This window comes from Cryptotermes secundus, unplaced genomic scaffold (assembly GCF_002891405.2).
Source record: "Cryptotermes secundus unplaced genomic scaffold, Csec_1.0 scaffold518, whole genome shotgun sequence".
Taxonomy (NCBI): Eukaryota; Metazoa; Arthropoda; class Insecta; order Blattodea; family Kalotermitidae; genus Cryptotermes; species Cryptotermes secundus.
In genome coordinates, this window is record NW_019731580.1 from 661,722 (window position 1) to 687,101 (window position 25,380).

General features: G+C 45.3%; 1 protein-coding gene across 7 annotated transcripts in view; it reads left to right on the forward strand.

The window, feature by feature from the left end:
- The window catches only part of LOC111867183 (SPARC-related modular calcium-binding protein 2), a 108,967-nt gene that overhangs the window by 36,145 nt on the left and 47,442 nt on the right, over positions 1-25,380 (forward strand). For 5 of the 7 annotated variants that reach the window (XM_023856778.2, XM_023856781.2, XM_023856779.2 and 2 more), the window contains exons 3-4: positions 16,478-16,643; positions 23,071-23,268. In XM_023856778.2, the coding sequence (XP_023712546.1) occupies positions 16,478-16,643; positions 23,071-23,268 (364 nt within the window). The remainder of the gene's footprint in view (positions 1-16,477; positions 16,644-23,070; positions 23,269-25,380) is intronic. The other 2 variants (XM_023856784.2, XM_023856785.2) reach the window with 1 other exon arrangement.

Below are 25,380 nucleotides of genomic sequence, written 5' to 3' on the forward strand. Positions count from 1 at the left end.
AGTGCTTAATTAGCTAAGCACAGGGACAACTTTAACTTTTACTTTACTATTAAAAAGGAAAACCTGCAACCAGAGCAGCACCAAGATTTTATTGTATAGTGAGGAACACTGAGGTCGCGCGTTCTAGTCCCGATGAGGTGGATTTTTCAATTTACCTAATGCATCCAGCCGCACTATGGCCCTGGGGTCAACTCAGCCTCTAACAGAAATCAGTAGTAGGAATCTTCCTGGGAGGTAATGGGCGACCTGTTCATAAGACTGACAACCTTACCGCCATCTGTGAGCTAAAGAAAATGTGGGAGCCTCGAAGACTCACAACCTAATGGGTCTTCACGGTCTGTTAAACGGATAACTTTACCTTTTTGGAGAGGAACACTGTGCAGTTATCTCTAGAACTGAACTGCAGACCTCCGGAATATGAAGTACTAGAAGTGAACATACAAAAAGAGACTTCCAAATTATGAAACAGAAGCGTGTTGCGTGACACAGCATGACGGTCAGAAGACAAGACAGAGCCTTATTCATATATTTACATTACTTCGAATGTTTAAACCCTACAGCAATGAATACTTCAACAGGAAACAAATGAAGTGAAGCGCACGTGGCGCGGCGTGTAGACATCGAAAGCGACTCATATCTTTCACACATTCGTCACAGTACGAAACTACGTTAAGTGCTTACAGAAACAGGCCGAAGTTAAGCGGACGAATTATAAACATAGACGAGACAAAATAAACGCCTAGGAAACGCATTACTTACATCTACACCACAAAGGGCAAATTTCTGAGAGAAAAACTCATTTTTTACCTATACAAAGAACAGATTCTCAGTATATATTGAGAAATTATTTTCGTATATGCTATCGTTTTGGTTCTAAAAATGAACAGAAATATAAAAGAAAGAAACATTTTGTATAGATACGTGTAGACATTACTGAAATATATAACAGGGCCTTTGCAGAATCAGTATAGCGACTGGCTTTGGGCTGGACGTGAGGAGCCGGGATAGCTCAGTCAGCATAGCGACTGGCTGTGGGCTGGACGTGAGGAGCCGGGATACCGCAGTCGGTATAGCGACTGGCTGTTAGCTGGACGTGAGGAGCCGGGATAGCTCAGTCAGCATAGCGACTGGCTGTGGGCTGGACGTGAGGAGCCGGGATACCGCAGTCGGTATAGCGACTGGCTGTTAGCTGGACGTGAGGAGCCGGGATAGCTCAGTCAGCATAGCGACTGGCTGTGGGCTGGACGTGAGGAGCCGGGATACCGCAGTCGGTATAGCGACTGGCTGTTAGCTGGACGTGAGGAGCCGGGATAGCTCAGTCAGCATAGCGACTGGCTGTGGGCTGGACGTGAGGAGCCGGGATACCGCAGTCGGTATAGCGACTGGCTGTTAGCTGGACGTGAGGAGCCGGGATAGCTCAGTCAGCATAGCGACTGGCTGTGGGCTGGACGTGAGGAGCCGGGATACCGCAGTCGGTATAGCGACTGGCTGTTAGCTGGACGNACTGAGCGATCGAAGATAGGGTGGGGTAAAAAATGTTCATTTTGCCAACCTATCCAAGGGTTTTTTCCTCCGGGGGTAAAGCGGTCGGGGCGTGAAGTTGACCACTCATCCCCAACTAGTGCCGACGTCAAGAAAACGCGGGTCTATACATCCACTCCCCTATACACCTTCATGGCGTAGTGCTTACTTAGATAAGTAAAGGGACAACTTTACCTATACTATAAATATATATACCGCCTCTGTGGTCTAGTGGTCAGAGTTCCTGCCTACTGATTCAGGCCTCCACGGCCTGTTACAGGGATAGCTTTACCTTTACTTTTACTCCTGGGTCTCCCTTACAGCCATACGTGAGTCGATATTCTAGAGAAAATGTGGGAGCCTCGACGTCTCACAAACTTATGGGCCTTCACGGCCTGGTACAGGGATAGCTTTACATTTACCTTTTCAAGTTTCTTTCACAGTTGTTCTTACACCTGTTGGTGCACTCAGGACCCTGGCCCCAATTCTGTCTCCCTATATCCATTTCACTTTTTCAATGCTCCGCTTACTCTTTTACCTGAAGAAGGAGGCAGCATGTTCCTCCGAAGGTTCGGTAAACATATACCAGACTGCAAGACGTCACATCACAGGTGGCATTATCATGAAGACACTTAAATCTCACAAATTATGCCAAGTTCTACTGTCGCCTAGGCGCGAACGTAAATCTGAATCTCCACGCCCACCATTCCTCACCCCACGCCAGACAAAGGACTGATAAGACAAGCACTGAAAATAAGGAGCGAATATGGAAATCAATGTGACAGAAATCCCACAGTCCTACTATCTCAGTGATGTTCAAACATCTTCGGTAATTCTAAGTAATATATATTTCACTGGACCATAGCACATTTTCTCAAGTTCAGTGCGGATAGTACCGATAGGCTTCGGAGGAAGGATAGCTCAGTCCATATAACGACTACGTTACAGATGACCGAGGAGCCAGGGTTTTATTCCCGGTAGAATAAAAAAAATATATCTTCTCCATAACGTCCATACCGGCTTTGGGGGTCCACCCAAACCCTTATACAATGGGTAAGGGGCTGTTTGTCCGGGGGGTAAAGCGGCAACAGCGTGAAACTGACCATTCACCTCCATCTAGTGCTAATTTTAAGGATGGTGGAGCTATACCTCTACTCCCCTACACGATTTAATAAATTTTAGACATTTTTTTTTTGAGCTCGGTTCGGACGGTCCCACAAACTGGTAACCCCCCTATCCCGGTAGTCGTGACTGATGATCACGAATCACCAGGAAAGGAGATCTGAATAACTTGCAGAATGAAGACATACTTGTATACAACACCTACAGACTGCGGTCTGTCTTCCGACAGGGTGGATATACGAGGATTTGTGGGGACAATGACCTCTGGTTCAGTGTTTTTCCAGTCTATGGAGTAATTAATAACAAACAATTACTAAATTATTACAAAGTAACGGTTATATAACCGCCACAGTTCAATAACGGATTGCCATAAAGGTCATGAACCCTTGGGTTCAGTAACTAAGTCCATGTAGCACAGTAGAGAAGCTTATACTCAGATGATCAAGAAATCCGCCTCCTCTTACAGAACCACAAGGTTCATTACCGAATCCATAATATGTCGCCAACTGAATCCAATCTTCTGATCACATTTCTACAAGACCCATTTTAACTTTAACCTTCCATTACAACCAAGTGATCACTACCCTTCAAGGTCCCAAACTAATTTTTGCAGGAATTTCTCGTGTCTCCCATGCGTGCTACATACCTCAGCCGAGCCTCCTCGATTTGGTCATCCTAATGACATGTGATGAGTAGTATGAAGCTTAAAACTGCCCAGCGTGTAATTTTCTTCATCGTCTCGCTAATCCGGAGTAACTGGGGGGGGGGAGGTTATCCGGATTAGTGAAGCAAAAGGTAGCCCTAAAATACAATAAAAACACAAATAAATGGAAAATTCAATAACATAAACAGTGATATATTGTATTACTGTAGAGCCTTTATTCAAAAACTACAGAAAGATTCAGAAGTTGTACTTGTATTTGAACGTAATAATGTGTTTTTTGAAGAAACTGTCAAGTTTTGTCTCAACAGACAAGTTGCTCATCCACTTTTTTTAAAGTATGTACTTTAGCGTAGTCGGTATAGCGACCGGCTATGGGCTGTACGACCAAGGGGTAGGAGTTCGAGTCACGGTAGGGTCAGGAATTTTCTTTTCTCCACGTCGCCCAGACCGGTTCTGGGGCCCACCCAACTTATCCAATGGGTACCCGGGGCTCTTTCCCTCGGGGGTAAAGCGACAGGGGCGTGAAGCTGACCACGGTCGTTAATCTCGGTTTTCTAGACCGGAGCCGCTACTTTTCCGTTTAGGTACCTGCTCAGTTATCCTAACGAGGCTGAGTGGACACCGTTCCAGACCCATTACTTCTCAGAAAATCTGGTAACGCCGGGAATCGAACCCGGACCTCTGGATCTGTAGCCAGGAACTCTGACCACTAGAATTTAATGAATAATGAACTGGAAAGGATATGGAAGGAAACAGTCGTGGCTTAATTTAAAGCACTATCCTGGTTTTTTCCTTCAGAGAGTAAGGGAAATCATGTAAACCTTCAGTTACCATAGTCGGGGTCTCCGCTGAGATTCGAGACGGTCACCTTTTGATCCGTTACCGCTTGAATTAACTAGCTCCATGTTCCTCGGTTCGTTGCAAGACTGTGGTAATTGCGGCAAGAGATTCAGTGAAGCGGATCTCTGCATTCGAGTTGAGCGGTTTTATTCATGGTCACGCAATACTGGCACTTCATAGCGCCTCAGCAGAGTTGATATTTTGCTCGGTACTTGTTTACTGATTTCTTTATTTATCACCACTTTGTAACACATACATTTTGTTACTTGTTGTAGTTTATCACTTGTAATTCTGAAGGTCGCTTCACATGGTCATTAACGAGCGGGTTGCTGTAGCGATAACGCTCAGGGAGTGCTCGGTTCCAATCCTGGGCCGGGTCATCGGCTATCCGGAGGTTTTCTTTCGAGTTTCCTTCACTCCATTCAGGCGAATGTCAGATTAGGGCCTATTTTATGTCACGACAAATTCATTCCAAATCCTTTTTCAAATTATCATCCATCCATCACCAATCCCTTCGACCCTATATAGTCTAGCTATTTAAATCGTCGTTAAATAACCTATAAATAAATATTATTCAGGGGATCGCTGTCAGGTGACCGGTATAGACATGTTTCCATTCAATTACACCCCAATCATGGGTACACTCTTATCGCCGATCCTTATATCATCACTAAACGTTCTTCCATGCCCGACGTCCCCTTTTATCCTGAAGATGGAGGCATAAGCTTCCTCCGAAGCATTTGTATTTATAAAAGTACAAGACGTCATAGATATATATCTACCAAACTACATAACATTATAGATATCTAGCAGACTACACGGCGGCACATCACAGAAAATAGCAATCTTCATACTCATTGACTATTAATTTGAATGTAAAAATGTGGTAACACAAGCGAGGAAGTCAGGCTGAATATGAAGCCCGTCTCTCTGACAGGAGGATGGAAGGAGGGAGCGAATTAACGTACCTCTTGTAATAAATAAGACGACTGAGGTGTACTGAGATTTTTTAACGCATTCTTTATAATTTTTTGCATATTTTATTGGCCTTGGTGTTTCTTTCCAGACATTAACCACGTCACTGAAGTCCTCCTGCTAGAAGTCAAATTCTTTTCCTTGTATTTACTTGAGGATTCACCGTACCGAATAATGTTTTGTTTCAAAGTTGTAGGCCTCAAGGAGGTAGATTTATATTTTATGTCGTAAACCATTTTTTTTTCCTTTCACGTTTGAAAACAATTTATAAAGTCGTATAGCGAGTAGGCTAGAGGTTCGATGACCCCAGAATTGGGGTTCAATTCTCAGCATGCTAAAAAGATTTATGTTCTCCGTAGCGTCCAGACTGGCTCTGTGACCCACCCAGCGTATCCAATGGGCACCGGAAGTATTTTTCTCGTGAGTAAAGCAGTTGGGGCGTGAAGCTAACCACTCACCTCCAGCTAATGCCTAGGTCAAGTACGAGTATGTGTGGATCTATACCTCCACTCCCCATGAATCTTCCATTATTTAACAACGCCTTCAGGAGCTAGCCTACACAGCGTCGAATGGAGGGATAAATGATGATCTCGAAAGGATTTGGATGGAAGCGGTCGTGGCATTTGCCTGGAGGGACTTAGGAAAACCATGGAAACCTGTCAGATTAGCCAATGTTCTGGACGAGATTCGAACCGAGGGCATCACGAATGCGAGTCTAGAGTGTCACCTCTACGTTAACCCGTCCAGTTTCATGTTGCAGCGCTTAATTAAGCGCAAGAACAAATGTGTATTTATCCTAACTAACTCCATCGAGCTGGGCCCTTCTTGAGGAGCCTCCAGTCGCGCAGCTACACGAGAACTTCGCAGCGTTTTATGGAAACCGAAGTTTCATTGCCGTGTTCACAAAAGCCTTCCACTACTCCCTATCCTGAACCAGACCAATCCAAAGATCCATTTTAATATTGTTCGCCCATCTATGTCTTGGTCTTCCTAGTGGTGTCTTTCCTTCTGGTTTTCCCACCACAATTCTATATGCATTCCTATTCTCCCCTATTCGTGCTACATACCCTGCCCATCTCATCATCCTTGACTTGATCATTCAAATTATACTTGGAGAAGAGTACAAGTTATGAAGCTCCTCATTATGCAGTTTTCTCCAACCTCCCGTCACTTTATCCCTCTTCTGTGCAAATATTTCCCTCAGCTGTGTCTTTATCCCACATATTGTTTCCAGCTTTAACTAACAGTTACATCGCACTGATAAGAATCTAAATCAAATTCAGTTGACACAGCTTTGTGTAGGTGCAGACCACTTACATAGTTTCGGAGATGAGACATGTTAACAGACAAATGGGCGGAAACGTCCTTCCTCACTTCATTCAATTCGCTTCATGGAAATCAAGCATTTATGACATTCAAAACTACCAATAAAACTTCTCCGCTTGAAGCAGTGCTATTAAATAACCTATGATTAAAACATATAATTATACAATAATATAACCTATTTTAGGTTCAGTTGGTGGCCTTGCACGAAGCCACTTAGTTATTTTGCAAGTCCTCTTTGGCGGAGTGCGACAGAGCCTTGTGAGAGCTGTATCAGAAGGCCGTGTCAAGGCCGTCATGAAGGTTGGGTTGCAGACCAGGTAGGGGAACCTGGCCGTCAAGTTTGTCGGTTCACCTGCTGTTCAGCTGCCGACCGGAATGGAATGCTCCCTCGTTTCTATTCCTCGCGAACAGTCACGTATTCAATAAACTAGACCTTAAATTTGGTTTTCAGCACACTTAGCGAGAGGTTTAAGGGGTAGGAATAAGGTAAAAGGTCTCGGATTCGAAGATAAGCAGGATTCAGTGCGACTTTATTCCCATGTTTTCTCCTTCTAAAACTAAACTCCGTGGCTTTAGTCCGCAAACGAACTATAGCGACCGAGCGACCGCCGCTTGTCGGCGAAGTTACTTCCAACTTTAGCGGATAGGGGGTGTCACGTGGTCAGCGCAACGAATCCTCACGGCCGTTAATTTCGGTTTTCTAGACCGGAGCCGCGACTTTTCCATTCAAGTAGCTCCTCAATTACCCTCAAGAGGCTGAGTGGGCCCCGTTCCACACCCACTACACCTCAGAAAATCTGTTAGCGCCGGGAACTGAACCCGGGACCTCTGGACCTGTAGCCAGGAACTCTAGACCACAAAGGCGGTCAGCCGTAACGACACAGTTCTGTTCACGTTCTCTCGTCAGTTCTAAGCATGTCACTTGGAATTTAGGACACTACACGTAAAATGAAGGAGGTTATCACAGCATTCCTCCTTCATATTCACGAAATTTCGGGTTCAGTCACGGGCCAAACATCGGAAATTCTGAGTGAAGGTTTTCGATATTCTTTTCATATCTTACAGGGAAAAAATATATAATAATACTTCAAAATAAGCCACGAACACTTCCTTCTACATGTTTTCCAGTTTACTAAAACATATTCATTATCTCTGGATTCTAAATACAGTACTTTAATCTGAGCTACTGACAGTGTGTAAAATAAGCCACGAAATACGACCAACACGCTTAAGTTAATATTGATTATAATGGTGATTACGGTGATCTCTTTTCGGGCTCCTGAATCTTACTTTTCAGCCAAACGGATTGAAATGTCGCATTACTTCCGGTATGCTTATGGTTTCTGCCGTATCCTGTAATTTATTTAACAGAATGTCGCAACAGACCTATAAGCCAGGCGCAGTTCACCGAACTCTGGTTTCACCATACATTTTCTGAAAGTAACTTGGCTGTACCTGCAATGCGACAATTGCAAGCATGTACGTGTAATTCTGCTTAGAAAACAAACTTGTAACTTACATTTGAGGTCAGGACGGAGGCGAGTATGAAGAGAACGGTGTTCTGAGTTGCAATGCCATGTCCTTCGGGGAAGAGCCCTCCACTGGTCCCTGTCTCCAGGCAGATCGATCCAGTCCATACCAGCCCATCCTATCTCTCTAATATTCATTTTAATATTGTCCACCCTACGTCTTGGTCTTGCAAGTGGTTCCTTTCCTTCTGGCTTTCCCACCAATATTCTATATGCATTCCTCTTCTCCCCACTCGTGCTACATCCCCGGCCCATCTCATCCTCCTTGACTTTATCACTCTAATTATACAAGTTATGAAGCTCCTCATTGTGCAGTCTTCTCCAGCCTCCTGTCACTTCATCTCTCTTCGCTCCAAATATTCTCCTCAGCACCCTGGGTTAAGCTATATAAAACTACGTGGTTTCAGTCCGCAAGTGAACTATACCGACCGAGCGACCGCCGCTTGTCGGCGAAGTTACTGCCAACTTTAGCGGATAGAGGGTGTCACGTGGTCAGCGCAACGGATTCCCACGGCCGTTAACCTCGGTTTTCTAGACCGGAGCCGCTACTTTTCCGTTCAAGTAGCTCCTCAAATATTCTCACGAGGCTGAGTGGACACCGTTCCAGACCCACTACTTCTCAGAAAATCTGGTAGCGCCGGGAATCGAACCCGGAACCTCTGGATCTGTAGCCAGGAAGTCTTACCATTAGACCACAGAGGCGGTCGGTTAAACTATATAGCATAAAATAATACGAATAGTGAATAGTGAATTGGAGAGGACGCGGAAGGATGTAGTCGTGGCCTAACTGAAGTATTATCCCAGAATTTTCCTGGACCTCAGCCGTGATAATCAATGTCCCGGCCGAGTAACAAACTCGGATGTGGTCCCAAATGAAGAAACTCTCACAGTGGCTGTACGATGTCATGTTACTGTATACGTACTTTCAGGAGACATTTATTCAGAACTGTATAACCAATTTACATTGCACATGATCCATCCTTAAAAAGGACGCATGCATTTGTCTTCATTTCCGTGTAAGTCTGCATAATTGAAGGAGCAAGATGCTCATGAATGTCCAGCCTCGGTCTGTCTCTTCTGTCCATCATCCGGTTACACTGTCCGCAAGCGCGATAGAGTTCCTGGCAACTTCACCGCCACGAACAAGGCGAAGGTTTATAAGCCACAACCTTCGGAAACAATCAAGCAGCAGCGCGTGTACGTTCCCTCGTCCAATCACGGGACATTTAAACCATAAGCAGATATTCTGAACGTTACGTGTCAATTATACTACATTAAAGTGCATATTGAGAAGCTTAGTGGTTTGTATCCTTCACTTAAGGGCAAGCCGGTCATAAGGCATGCACTGTTTTCGCTCGCGCGGAAGCCGGGATCGTGGGTTCGAATCTGTTTCCTGTGAGGCACGAACTAAATTCTTATATATTATTCTTATACATTGCCGGTCACGGTAGCCGAGCGGTCTAAGGCATGAACTGTCTTCGCTCGCTCGGAAGCCGGGATCGTGGGTTCGAATCTGTTTCCTGTGAGGTACGAACCGAATTCTTATTTATTATTCTTATACACTGCCGGTCACGGTAGCCGAGCGGTCTAAGGCATGTACTGTTTTCGCTCTCTCGGAAGCCGGGATCGTGGGTTCGAATCCCACACAAGGCATGGATGTTTTGTGTGTGTATGAGTTTATTCTGTTTATGTAGAGGCCTTGCGACGAGCCGATCACCCGTCCAAGGAGCCCTACCGTCTGTAAAATGATCATGAAACTGAGAAATCAGCCCTGTGCTCCAAAGTGGAGGCGAGAGGAGAGGAAGGCAAGTAAACCAAAGAGGATGAGGTGGAAAGGCGCACGTACCGCATTACGCAATAGAAACATGAGAATTAAGTGTTTGGGACACGTTTCAATTTGGCGAATATTTAACACCATACAAAGATAAATCATTCTCTATGTAATAAACATTTGTAAAAAAAAGTTTTCCCTGTGCTTAACTAATTAAACACTATGCCATGAAGGCGTATGGGGGAGCTGATATATAGAGTTACATTTTCTTGACCTCGGCACTAGGTGGAGGCGAGTGGTCAGCTTCATGTCCCAGAGCCTGTCTGGACAACGTGGAGAAGAGAAAATTCTTGAACCTACCGGGACTGGAACTCCAAACCCTCGGTCGTCCAGCCCGTAGCCAGTCGGTATACCGACTGAGCTATCCTGGCAGGAAGGCTTTGCAATATTACATTTGTATCTAGAACAAATCTGGCACGGAAAATGATAAATAACGCACTTGGTAAATACATACAGGGGGGTCCAAAGAAATGTACTCACTGTTTGATAGTCAATATCTTTGGAACAAAATGACATGTAGTTACAATTCTTGCGCGGTAGTGTAGTGTAATGTTTCCTCAACAGATAGCGAAGGTCACATGAGTCACGTGAGTGTCGTGCCGCGTGCGCGCTGCGAGCAGAAGACAGCAGCAACAATGGTTGAAAGGTTATTCTTTGAGCAACGCAAGGCTGTATTGAAGTGGTACTGGAAGTACGAAATCATTAAAGAGGTACAACGACAATGGCAGAATGAGTCTGGAACTCAGACACCAACACGTCGAACAATTGCCCGCATTCGGGATGAATTTGAAGCCGACGGTACCGTAACTGGTGAGGTGTATCAGATGCTCAAACATCGATTTTCCCTGCCATTCGAGAGCTGTTTGGAGTGAGAGATTTTACCTACAACAAGATGGTGCTTCAGCTCACTACCATCGAGATGTCAGGGCGTATTTGGATGACACTCTACCTGGGCGATGGATTGGTCGAAGAGGTGCTATTGAGTACCCACCACGGTCTCCAGACCTAACACCTCTCGACTTCTACCTATGGGGAATTTTGAAGGATGAAGTTTATCGACAAAAGCCAGCTACACTGAACGCGCTACGAGAAACCATCTAAGCGTCGTGTGCAGCCATCACACCGGACACACTGGCAGCCGTAGTTCGCTCAACAGTTCGGCGGCATCGACGCTGTTTAGCCGCTGATGGTGGTCACTTCGAACACATACAGCTATCTCTCTCCGCGAAAGAATTGTAACTACATGTCATTTTGTTCGAAAGATATTAACTATCAAAGAGTGAGTACAATTTTTTGGACCCCTCTGTCTATGTGAGTTCGGAGGCCGTGTATGCTACCCACGACTTTCTTGGTTTTTCTCAGCTCCATCCGGTTAGTAGCGTAAGTTACTTAAGATAGAACTGAAAACTTTTTCTTCCGTCTCATCCCCAGATTAATAATAATGAAATTCAAATAAGCATAACGTACGCATTTGATAAAATGCTGTTAAATAAACGAATAAGAACAGCAGCACGTAATATTAAAAATACATTATCAACATACTAGCTCGGCCGCTCCATAGCTCAAGCAGTTAGTGACTGGCTTCTCACCGCGGCGGCCCGGGTTCGATCCCGGGTCTGGTCACGTGGGATTTATGGTGGATAAAGTGGCGTTGTGGCGGGTTTTCTCCGAACACGTCGGTTTCCCCTGCCAATTTTCATTCCACCAAATTCATAATCACCTGGGACAGGCTACAATAGGCCAATCAGTGACCGCCGTGCCGAGTGGACCCAGTTGGACTCCACCCCCCACTAAGCTATTTAAAAAAAAAATAAAAAAAAAAACATTAGCTCAGTCAGTATAGCCACTAGGTTACAGGCTGAGGACGGGGGTTCAATTCCTGTCAGTGGCAGATAATTCTGTCTTCTCCACAGTGTTCAAACCGGCTCTGTATCATTTAGTACAGGGGTATCAAGCTGACTACTCACCCCAATCTTCTACCAAGGCCAAAAATGCGTGGAGCTGTATCTTCACTTCCCCATACGTCAAAGAATGATGCTTAATTAAGTACAGGGGTGGCCTTGCCTATCCCTGTACGAAGTTTGGAATGTTCATGGCCGTGCAGACTCACAACGCAGTCTCCTGAGTTATGACATCGTCTTAACTTCCGACAGTCTGGAGACCGGTATGAAGAGCTGTGATAGCTCAGTCGGTATAGTTGCGGCTGGAAGCCCGGGATTTGACTCCCGGCAGGGACAATAGATCTATGTCTTCTCCACAGCGTCCAGACCGGTTCTGGGGTCCACCGAGCCTCATATTAATTGGATACAGATGAGGTGATAAAGCGGACGGGGCGTGAAACGGACTACTCACCTCCATCTAGTCCGGAGGTCAACAATGACGGAACTATACCTCTACTTCCCCATACGTCTTCACAGTGTGGTGCTTAATTAAGCAGAGGGACAACTTCACGTTACCTGCATGTTTAGACATCGGTATGAGGGTTGCAAGAGCTGACATTCTAATGGCCATGAGGCAGCGGGATCCTCCGAAACGTCTGTCACATCCCACAAGACCGTGATTATCCACTGTTGTATATCGGGTAAAGTGCTGTCTCCTGTCGTGTGCTATTCTTGACCGGGGGGGGGGAGGAGGAGAGAGGGGTGGCAGGAAACAATGGAATGTGCACCGGTTTGGGTTCCAGCAGTACAAGCACGAAGCATTTAAGTAGACCCTCCAGATACCATCAGGTACTGTCACTGCACTTAGCAAATATACGATAACAAAGAAATAATTCAGAGACTTGAGGTTCTCATAACAGTATCCAGATGTGTTCACCGTGTAGATTTGTTGATAAATATCAATGTTTCGGAGCAACCTGCTGCCTCCATCACCATGGTAGATCTTTCGAAATATTGACCCTCAAGTACTGTTACATCGTGACCTTGAACACGAAGGGCAGTGCAATGAGTATATGTTCTGTGCCTAAGCATCATGCCACGAGGGCGTATGGAGGCAGAGGAGGTATTCAAAATCCTTAACATCCACGGAAAGTTTCACTTCGTGAATTATATAGTTCACCTAGGAGACCGCCTTTCAGGACGAAGTTAAGAAGGACCTGTCATGGGGAGACAACCTGTTTGGTTAGGTGTCCTGGGTTGTGAGGAACCGGTATACCGACTGGCTACGGGCTGGACGACCGAGGGGTCGGAGTTCGAGTCGCGGTAGGGTCAAGAATTTTCTCTTTTCCACGTCGTCCAGACCGGCTCTGGGGCACACCCAGCCTCCTATCCCATGGGTACTGGGGGTAAAGCGGCTGGGGCGTGTAGCTGACCACTCACCTCCAAATAGAGACGAGGTCGAGAATGGTGAAACTATATCTCCACTCCGCCATATGTCTTCATGGCTTAGTGCTTAATTAATTAAGTACAGGGTCAGTTTCACACAACTATACCTTTATCACTTGCGCTTGGGTATTCCCAATCGTTTTTCTCTTCTGGAAACTATAATGAATGTCAGTCACGAAAGTAGATGTGTGAGCGTTGGTAGTCGAACCTGAGACATCTCGCATATAAAGCACGAGTGCTGACTGTTTTATGTAAACACTGCTGATGTGATTCTACATGCCGCCCAGCACAGCGGTCTCTCTTGAAGGGCGTGCTGCAGTGGTCACACACACCTGGAGGGGGAACCGGTTGCTTCGCCCGCAGAAAGGAACACGAAACGCTACGACACGTACAGCAAAGAACATGCAATTATACTGCACCACGGGGATGCTGCCTTCTCAGAGAGGGCGAAGCATTCTGTGTGTGTTATGTGTCACACGACCTGAACAAATTGACCAAATTTCACCATATTTGGTGCGAAAATCATTTCTCTTAGGGGAACCCCGTTAATGTTTAACATGTTAATTGCTTCTCCAATAGAGCAGTCGGTACAGCGACTCGCTACGGGCTGGACAAGAGGGGTTACGGTTCGAGTCCCAATAAGGTCAAGAATTTTCTTATCTTCATGTCACCCAGACCGGTTCTGGTGCCCACCCACCCTCTCATCCAATGGGTACCGGGGCTCTTTCCCCAGGGGTGACCGCTCACCTCCAACTAGCGCCGAAGTCAAGAAAACGTGGATCTATACATCCACTCCCCCATTCGCCTTCATGGCATAATGCTTCATTAGTTAAGCACAGGGACAACTTTATACCGTTACCAGAAAATGCAAATCAGGATATATACAATTTGATAATATCACATTTCGCCTACCCACCCAGAGACTCAATGCCCGCAACTAGGCCGTTGCTTTAACTATAACCTCTAGTACAGGCACACTAGTTATCACAGAGGTGAAAGATTTACAGTTTTTAGACGTAGAATTTATGTTGTATTTAACGACACTGTCAGTAATTCAGATAAAAACCAATACCAAGACCATGACGTGCCTCGGAGGATAATATTAAAATGGATCATAAAGAAACGGGATGGGATGATATGGACTGGATTCATCTGGCTCAGGATAGGGACCTGTGCTGGATTCTTGTGACCACGGTAAATAACCTTCGGGTTTCATAAAAGACGGGGAAACCCGCATTACAGTGGGCAGCGCTGTCCTTCTCCACACCTGTACACCTGAAGATGGCCACTACGGCCGAAACACGCAGTGAACTAATTTCCAATAAAGGGACAATAAACGGTGTTGCACACGGACGGCGCAGAAATTCCCAAGTCGGTGTATTTCTAGGCTAGCTGGGCAACTGTTAGTTTCTCAAGAAGAACACAGCTTCATGGAGTTAGTTTAGTCACTAGTGCACACCATGTGGCATCGAATGATAGTGCTATTAGTGAATAATAAGTTGGAGAGCACGTGCAATTTGTTACTCTAATTTCAGGTAACGCCGATCACAGTGGCCGCGCGATCTAAGGCACGAACTGCCTTCGCTCGCTCGGACGCTGGGATCGTGGGTTCGAATCCCACTCAGAGCATGAATGTCCGCGAGCGCTTATTATGTGTTTGCGTTTTTCTGTCTGTAGGTAGAGGCCTTGCATTGGGTTGATGTCCGGGTTCAAGGAGTCCTACCGAATGTGTAAAAGATCAGAGAAACTGAAAATTTCAGGTAACTGCCATATAGGTACTGAGGAAAACGATGGAAACGTCGGTAATGACGGCTGGTGTCCGGGCCCAGAATTTAAACGGAACTTTCCGAATGTGAAACAGGAATGTCATCTATTCTATATCATCTTCCACATCCAAAAACACAAAAATAGTGTCTACTTAGGTCATCACAGCCGGAGCAGGCAACAACAGCGGCGACGATGATGAAACTAATATAATAATGTGACGTATATACCCATTTCTAGGCAACGACTCTGTAAACACGTTCCCGCAAATGCGTAGGTGCACAACAAAAGGACGTGAACAAGCCTTCTTAACAATATAGAGGCCATGTTTTCTGCGTGGTCCGTGCCGAGGGGTTATAAAGGAACGAAGAATGTCGTTTGTCAATAGTGTGGAGGCGAGGTCGAATACCTCCACCGTGACCCTGCGAGTCATGGGATGTGACGAAAAATGAAGTCTCAAATCTGAAACAGTAAAACATGGTCGCGAGTCCCTTGGGACTCGGACCCGAGAAAGACTGCGCTGCCAAGACCAGCGGCATGTACAAAAGACAGGCTCGTCCTCTCGTTAGAGAGGGCGCCCCACAAAAACAAAGACCATAACTGTCAAACAGTAATAAATATTTGATCACGAGTCCCACTTACTGACTAACCGTCAGTCGCAATGTGACTTTGACTTGCTTGAATGAGTTGTTGCCAAGAAATGGGTCGAGGCTTGGGGATGGCAGGCTAAGGCGATTGAAAATAAATGGCAAGAGAGGACAAGAAGACTTCAGTTGTGATAAATCCGTTGCCAGGATATGACTAGTGAAGACTGAGAACCCTAGTGCTTGTGTAACAGTGAACTGCAAAGTGTGCAGAATAGCGGTAGCGCTGTCTTGCCTGTAGTCCAGAAGTGTGTGGACGTGTGAGGTGTCAATACATCCAATCATCCAGCATAAACCCTGTCTTATAAGTCACGCATACATCTCTAAACGTGACAATAATAATTATAATAATAAGTGGAAATAAAATGTGCTACACACTTTTTATTTGAATACCAGAGGAGAACACATCAATTAGAAAAAATATCCACGCTCAGTTCGCCTTCTGCCGAAGGCAGGTTCTGACCTCTCGGCGTCACATCCCGGAACGCTGTAATCTTTATTGTTCTTAATATTTAAAAATGAAACTTACATTTCTTCGAAGACCATTACATGTTCTGCGAAATTCAGTGAACCAGATGCACTGCCTTGACATTGCGCTTGTCTGGACCAGTCTTCAAGAAATCCGCAAGTTCTCTCTTTGCTGTTCCTGTACCAGTTTTGCATCATGTGTACGTCGACAGTGTCAAGGCATCTCCGCCCCGCCCACCTTCGACACTGGCGCCAGAAAACAGTGGCGCCATTCCACTTGCATGTAGTAATATCAGTTAGAAAATATACCAGGAAATATTTCTCGTGTCCCTCCGACCACTAGACCACAGAGGCGGTCTTTAAATCACAAATATGAAGTAAAAACTTCAGTATCCACCCCAATGGAGATAATGAAGCTGTTAAACAGACGGTAACATTAAGTGACATTTAAAATAACTTTATTACAGAACACGAAAAACTGCAGCGCACGCTTCCAGACATGTTCCTCGGCAGAGAGGCAGAGACGGCCGCTGTGTGGCACCGACAACGTGACATATGCCAGCCGGTGTCACCTGATGAGACAACAATGTCAGGGCTCACAGGTCGCCATACAGCATCGTGGCCCATGTACAGGTAATGAGTTGTGTACCGGAGCCCTCTGATGAACAGAACTGCACTACTCTACCTTTGGACGGGGCCGTGGAACTCACTAAGTGTCCGCAACACAACACTAACTAGGCCGCGCCATAGCTCAAGCGGTGAGTCGCTGGCTTCCCACCGCGGCGGCCCGGGTTCGATCCCGGGTCTGCTCAAGTGGGATTTGTGGTGGACAAAGTGGCGTTGGGGCAGGTTTTCTCCGAGTACTTCGATTTCCCCTGCCAATCTCATTCCACCAATTGCTCCACAATCACCTTCATCTATCATCTGGGGGCTGGTACAATAGGCCAGAAGTGGCCGCAGTACAAGGGACTTAGTCCCACCCCACTAGCAATTAAAAAAAGCCACTAAACAACTGGGGCAAGCAAGTAGAGAAATTCCTCGTGTTTATAGAACCAAAAGTTAAATACCGAGTTCACAAGAGCCCGCAACTGGCCCCTATCCTAAGCTGAATGAATCCAGACTTACAGCCCCCAAATCTACGCCTTTAACATTTATTTTAATATTATCCTTTCATCCAAACACAGGTCCTCCAAGTTCAGAAATATACAAATAAATCGAACTCAAATAATATACAAATGACACGATGGCAATGTGTTTAATATTGACGATAAAGTATTTTGTATGGGTGCGAAACTTGGTCTCTAACGTTTAAAGGAGGAACATAAACTGAGGGTGTTTGAGAACAGGGAGCTGAGGAGAATATTTGGACCGAAGAGAGATGAATTGATGGGAGGTTGGAGAAAACTGCATAATGAGGAGCTTCATAGCTTGTACTCTTCTCCAAGTATAATTAGAATGAAGTAAAGGATGGGATGGGTAGGGCATGTTGCACGAAGGGGAGAAGAGGAATTCATATAGCATATTGGTGTCAGAGCCAGAACAAAAGAGACCAATAAGAAGACTACGACGTACGTAGGTGAACAATATTAAAATGGATCTTAGAGAGATAGGATGGGGTGGTTTGAACTGAATTGTTCTGGCTCAGGATAGGGGCCAGTGGAGGGCTCTTGTGAACACGGTTATGAACCTTCGGGTTCCATAAAATGATGGAAACTTCTTGAGTAGCTGTACAACTGGCGGCTCCCCAAGAAGGGCTCAGCTCCATGATGTTTCTTCCAACTGGCGATGTGCAAAACCTTTCGCTACACTTATCACGTGACAGCGTGTAGTTTGCAATTTCTGTGCAGCCAAGGCCGCGGCCAGAGACACAGGAGTCAGGTTATATGCATGTATATTTACATTACACGAACACGCACTTAAACAGTAGTTCTTTAATCTTTCTTTGGCGAATGTGCATGTATATTTATATTTACTCACATCTGAAACTCTTTTCACATACTACCAACCTTACAGAAATACCAGAATTTCATTTCTAGAGGGTAAGAAATTGTCCTAATCAAACGAACTTCTACCAAAACACAGCAACTGCACTGGATAGGCGAGTTCATGATTCCTGTCTCCCCCTGCCTGTAGAAAACTCTAACTCAGGCCAGAGAATGTAGCACTGTTGTCAGGTTTTCAACTCTAAATGTCGAAGAGTCAAAGTGCAATCAGGAACAGTGTGGTAGTGCTCCTAAAGAGAACCTACGAGTGTCACAGTGGGCCTGGCTAACACGCCAACTATCGGTATATGATGCTTCGAGGCGGACAGCGTTTGCGTGACTTCAGCCAGTGCTGTATCGAGATGGGTAGAGCCGAGCGCTGATACCAGGGATCACAGAATAGCGGCCGGACTGTAATACTGACAATTACGTACATTAATTCATTAATTAGTGGCTACGGCCCTTTGTTTGGACCTGGCCTCTTCTTCAGTTTCGTAATCGTTTTTACTCAGACGGTAGGACCCTTTGGACGAGTGATCAGCCCGTCGCAAGGCCGCTACCTAAACACATATACACAGACATCCATGTCTCGAGTGGGATTCGAACCCACAATCCCAGCGTACGAGCGAGTGAGGACAGTTCATGTATTAGACAGCGCGGCCACTGATCGCCAATACTGGCAATTGTGTACATTAATTTACAGGGAAAAAAAAAACTGAATCCTTTGCTATTAAAACGGAATGATTTCAGATTCTAAATAAATGTAGTGAAATCGAGTTTTCTTGGCTATCTATCGATTCCTTAAGAACCTAATGATGAGATTAGAACACAGCGTTACATACAAATTCTCTTAAATATCTGGGACATAAAGGCAGATTTCTAAAACGAAATATGGCTATTTACTTGTAGGGTTTGAGGATCTCACACCAGTGGTCATGAGAGTTCTATGTTCTTGGATATAACATTGTGTAATCCGTTGAAAATCAACCTTTCAAGGAACTGTATGGCGTTATAACCAAGAAGATAGTGTCACATGTAGGGGGGTACGCGTGACGAAAATAACGGGTTCCTGATCGGATGATTGGATTTATTAGGACTTAGGTTACAGCCTCTCTCTCTCAATTAAAATTCATACAGCGCTATCGTTGATTTATACAATTTACAGTTCACCGTTGCACACGCACCAGGATTCTCAATTTCCACTAGTCGTCTCCTAGCAACCGATCTGAACACAGAAACTAGCAATTCAGATCACCATGACGTCTTCTTGCTATTTCGTCTTCAGTCACTCTGGAACCTCAGAACTAAAAATTCTTCTGGACTCACTCCTCCAGCTTACGACTGACTCGTGACTGCCCTTGAACTAACTCTGTTATTCCCTTGGTTACTTTGGGAATCTCGTTATATATCAGCGGCACGAACCATGCAGAAAACATATTTCTTTGTAAGAACCGTTGCGTAATCTAGCAACTGGTCATAGATAATCTCGATCTTACTGCTGCTCTGCGCGGACTACATAGAAAACACAGCCTCATCTGTTGTCGCCTGTTGGACAGCGTTTACATACCTGTTGCCTGGCAACGCGTCAATCAAATCTGCTGCAATAGAATTCTTCAGTTCTTAATGTCTGCGGAAGTTGTGTAAGCACTCAATCATCACCAATCTTTCATCTCCATAGACCTTTACTGAACAAAGGATGTCAGGTAACTCTGGGACAAAGGGAAAGGACATTGAAATGGGGGAGACTTTCTGTGTACGGGACGCCTGCTAACCATGTGGTAACGGGACAACGTATTGAAACCAGCAACTATCTCTGTACTGCATAAAGGATGCCTGGTAACCCTTTAGAGGCATGATGTCAGGGTAAAGTGGAAAGTACAAAACGTTCCAAACGCTTTATTTGTGAGTCTGCATATTTCATTGGTCTTGAGTTCATTTACTGCAGTTGTTGCAAAGCCAGCCACGCTACAGACATGGCGTTGCACAGAGCAGAACATTATTTTCATTGTAACTTTATTTTATTTGCTTATTTACGGTTTATTAACGAAATCAGTAGCTCAGATTACACAGCGTCAGCAAATAGAATGGTCTGAAAATTGAAAAGCACGTGGAAGAAAGTGATCGTTGCTTAATTTTATGTATTATCTCTAAGGGCTGAAGGGGGCACGCGGTAGCGTAGTTGGCTGAGGAACTATGTTACAAGCCGGAAGATCGTGAGTTCATTTCCCGATGAGGTCACTGGATTCTTCAATGGACCTAATCCTTCCAGCCTCACTATGGCCCTGATATCGACTCAGCCTCTAATAGAAATGAATAACAGGAATCTTCCTGGGGGTAAAGGTCGGTCAGTGGGTAAGGCTGACAACCTCACAGTCATCTGTGAGCCGATTGTCTAGAAAATGTGGGAGCCTCGACGTCTCACAACACTATGGGCCTCCACGGCCTATTAAAGTGATAGCTGCGCCTATTTTTCCCTATAGGGACTGAGTAAAATAATAAAACTGTAAATCTTATTAACATCCACATTTTACAGCACGTATATTTTTACACGATAGGGCGTATGTTTAAAAAAATCTAAAGATTCTATTGCGTTTCAAGGAAAAGTACGAGTTGTATCTCTCTGATATGGACTGAAATTAAATTCTCCCGACAATTAATAGCGTAGGCTCTGTTTTTTGTTCCATGGGACGGAGTGAGACTGAGCCCACTTGGTACGTCGGCCACTAATTGGTCTATTCTACCAGCTCCGGAAGATAGATAAGTGGAATGAACTGGCAGGGGAGACCGAAATAATCTGAGAAAACCTGCCCCAGTGCCTCTTAGTCGACCATGAATCCCACATGAAACCGGGACCCACGCAGTGGGAAGCCGGCGACTAACCGCCCGAGCTGTGATACGGCCTTAGGCTCCGGCATGGTTCATCTTGAAATCTGCCAAGTACTTTCGGATATGAAACATGCGAGCGGATAGACATGACCTTCCAATATGCGTTTATATTATGCATTTTATAAAAACAACTCACAAGAACAAAAACGTTAGAAGAAAACCACTCCGTTGTGCTGTTGACTGAAGTCGCGCTGCAGATAACTGTTACATGTCTTGAAGAAGAGCAATGGCGCTGAAAGAAACGCGCTTGAGTGCGTGAAATTTAAGCGAAATGAATGTGGGAGTCACGTGTTGCAACAGGACGACAGCAGGGGGTTGGGGTGGGGGTCCATCAGCGCCTTGTGTGCTGACATCTCATGACCACATCTAATAGTGATGACTGATTCGTGGGCTTCAAGTAAGGTTAAAACTTTAAATGCGCAATAAACCTAACCCCATGGAACAGAGTCCTTGTTTAAAAACTTAACATTCGCTCAGCTGGTCAATGAATTAACTAAGATCGTCCGGAGGTAGGGACTATATCGATTGGGCCCAACTGAACAGGCTTTTAACTGAGGATGGAGACAGAATCCAGTCTCCAAAATGTTGCTTTTAAATAAAAAGACACAGGGCGATGGATATGCTCAAATAGTCAATAATTGCACTACGATGGTTCATTAACAAGTGCACAAGACACCGTCACGGGTCTCTATCTTGACCCAACTGAATCAAAAACACACCTTCACGTCCTATTTCCTTAAGATCAGTTTTAATATTATCATGACTGGGTCTTCATTCCAACTTCAAAATCTCATGTCCAGTTTCGTTTGCTGAAGTCGTTCCAAAGTTCGAATCGCTGAGTACAATTCCATAAAGTGCTAGTTGTTTAATATTAAAGAGAGGCGTCATTAAGGCGACATCCAACCTCAAAGTTGGAGGACTGCCCTTTTTTAGCTGATTGCTAATACATTCACGGCTATCATCCATAACTGGAGACGGGCTCCTCTGTCCATAGCCTGAGGATCCAGCCCAGCTGTGGTGACAGGGGACCTACGTAATAACTAAACTATATAAACTCGATACTGGGTGTTCAACTACACAGAATCAAATTTTTATAAATTCATAATATGGATTTCTGGAAATAAGTGACAACCTGCACACCAGATATTATGATTATAGTTCCATGACTTAGGGACTGCGCTAGCTCAGTCGGTATAGCGACGGGCTACGACTTTAACTGCATGGGTTAGAATCCCGGCTCTTTCCTATAGCGTCTGGATCGGCTATGCCTCCAGTCCAGTGGGCACGGGAATAAAGCGGTCAGGGCGTGAAGCTGGTCATTCATCTCCATCAGTGCCGAGGCAATGATGGTGGAGCTCTACCTCTACTACCCCACACGTCTTCATAGCGTGATGCTTAATTACTTAAGCAAAGAGACAACTTTATTATCACGTGTTTCAGTGACTAAGACGCGGGTTTGGATTGGTGAATCAGATTATTGGATCTTCACTTGTCGTAACTACAATTAGTTCTTACATTCTTAAGGTTATTGTAACTATAGCACATGTGACGTCACGCACTAAGCTTTCTAATTCTTTTTCTGGCCACACTGCCTTTCCCTTGGAACTTCGGAACTCAAGTGAAGTCAGTTCGCATTCCCGTATTCTCTCATATCCTCTCGGCACGGACCAGGCACAGAAAACACAGTTCTGTTGTTGCGTAGCGTAGACCACACAGAAAATAAATCACGTGATAGCTATTTCTCCAGTCCACTGGCGCGCTGATTGTTGCCTAGCAATGAGCTATAAAAATTCGTCCTATTGTTGCGTGACCTTAAGAGAGAATGTGTTTATAGCGCAGTTGCCTGGCTATACACGTTACATTATCTTTTTTATCTGTCAGTAGCTAGACTACATAGCGTTGAATGAGAATGGATGAATGATGAACTGGGAAGGATATGAAAGGAGGCGGTAGTGGCATAATTGAGGAACCATCATGGAATTTGTCTAGAGTGACTGAAAAAAAACCATCAAACATTTGCGTCAGTACTACCTGGCCGAGATTCGAACCCGAATACAAGTCTAGGGTACTACCTGTACGCTAACCCGTTCGGTCCTTGTTTGTGATAAACGCTTTATATTTTGTATTCTGCCCTTACAATCCCTACAAGTGTCGCCATCTCTGACGCCATGTATGCATGTTTGGTCTCGCAGTTCAGCTGTGTTTGGGACAGGTCTACGCGAGAAGGAACCGACAGCCCCTATTGTTCGTGCCCACTTGTCTGCAGGACGGCACATTCGCCCCCGTCCAGTGTCACGCCGAAACGGGGTACTGCTGGTGCGTTACCCCAGCCGGCAAACCCATCCCTAATTCCTCGCTCCGCAACGCCCGCCCTAACTGCAGGAGAAGAGGTGAGGAATTCTAGGGCTCTAGGGCCTGGTTGCAACTGAAAGCTGTGCTTGCATGCTGCTTTGAAGCTTCTTGTTGCACGGACTGAGCCTGCTAGTAGAGTCATGGATGTAGTACGTTGGAGTTATGCAGTGAACTTTCTTGTGAGTGTGGACTAAGACGAAAGAGACAGACGCATCTCCTGTCAAGTCGCGTTCCCTTCAGGGTCACTAATTAGAAACCACCGTATTCGCGTTAATACCAAAGTTTTGGTTGGAAAGCGTCACGGGAAGTGACCATGTTGGTGTCCTCCTCCTCCTGTTCCTCCTCCTCCTTCTTCTTCTATCCATGTTGCTCCCACTTGAAGCATAGGGCACCGTGAAACGCTTCGTTTCACTTCAGTTTCTTAGTATAAGACAGTCGGTAGGACTCCTTGGACGGGGGATCAGCCCGTAGCAAGGCCGCTGCCTAACACAAAGAACAAAACAAACACATAATAAACGCACACAGGCATCCACGCCTCGAGTGGGATTTGAACCCACGATCCCAGCATTTGAGCGGGCGAAGACAGTTCATGCCTTAGACCGCGCCGCCACTGTAATAGGCTTTATTAATATCACTTCTATTAATTAGTTGTGTCGACGGTCATCAGAATATTTCAATCACAATGCGAACGTTTGAATTTTGCACTAAAAATCAATCAGTTCAATCAATGCAGTGAATACGCTGCGTAAAAACCGCGACAAACCTCGAAGACGGGAAGTGAAAAGCTGATATCAATATTTTAAATAGGAATCTGGCTTGAATAATCTGTCGGTGGCGGAAATGAATGATTACGGAAAAGTTAATACTGACATTGGATAAATGGGTTGTGTGGCTGTGAAATGGATTCATTTGGCTGAAGACAGTATCTAAATACCGACTCCCGTGATCCTTATGTAACATCCTCATTGGCGAGAGGACGGGTCTGTAGTTTAGAATTGCTGCCGGACCCTAACCAGCGCAGTCATTCTCAGGTACGACGCTCGCGGGACTGGTGACATATTTTACTGTCTCAAATTTCAGACTTCCCCCAACCTTAAGGGCCAGGTCCCTGTATTTACATTCCCCAGGAATAGGGTGGCCCGGTTACACTCCCTAGAGCCGGGTTCCCTTTTCGTTGCTTTCTGAGACTTGCAGGACTACGGTGGAGGCATTCGACCTCGCCTCCAGTCACAGTTATGTTGGAAATTCGTTTATGTCCGATGTGACGGGTACACAGCTATGGCTCCATCTCCAGAGTCTTTGTTTGTGAAAGTAGACTGCAACATAACGAGGTGCTGGTGTCGTCAGAGCATCGCCAGAGCCCACCCCGCGTGCCGTATCTCACGAATATATTCATTTATTAAGAAGTAACAGAGACAGATACACACATCATATGGGCACGCCACGAGGAGTCACCGAGGATGGACAGAAGAGCTGAGCACAAGTTTACGCTACACCCTATCCTGAAAACATCAGTCCACGCGTCAACTCGCGGCGCGCCCATAATACCACGGAGTCACAAAGCGCGAACGTAACCTCAATTTAAACATATAAACGGCATCACGCCATCTGTTACAATTAGAAGTCGATTCATGATGCATTCATACACGATAACGCCCTATATAGAGGAGATGCGACGATAACATTAATTTGGATTTTTCAGAAATAGACTATGAAGGTGAAGGTATTTAGGACTGACTTCGGACCGTGTCCAATTAGCGGTGTTGAACATTCTGGTTCTACAAGCAAAGCCACTATACTGAAAGTCAAATTAAATCCAAAAATATACTCTATACACAAATGTCTTATCAAGGTTTAAATTCCTGGAAAGTTTGCTACCATTCAGACAGGAGAAGAGTGTGCTGAGAATATTCCGGTCTAAGAGAAAGGAACCGATCACAGTGGCCACGCGGTCTAAGGCATGGATTGTCTTCACCCTCTCAAATACTAGGATCGTGGGTTCGAATCCCATTCGAGGCATGAATGTCTGTGTGTTTATTCTGTGTTTGTGCTGTCCTGCGTGTAGGTAGCGGCCTTGCGAAGGGCTGATCCCCCGTCCAGAAAGTTCTACCGACTGTGTATAGGAGGCATGTCAAGCTCAACTTGTACAG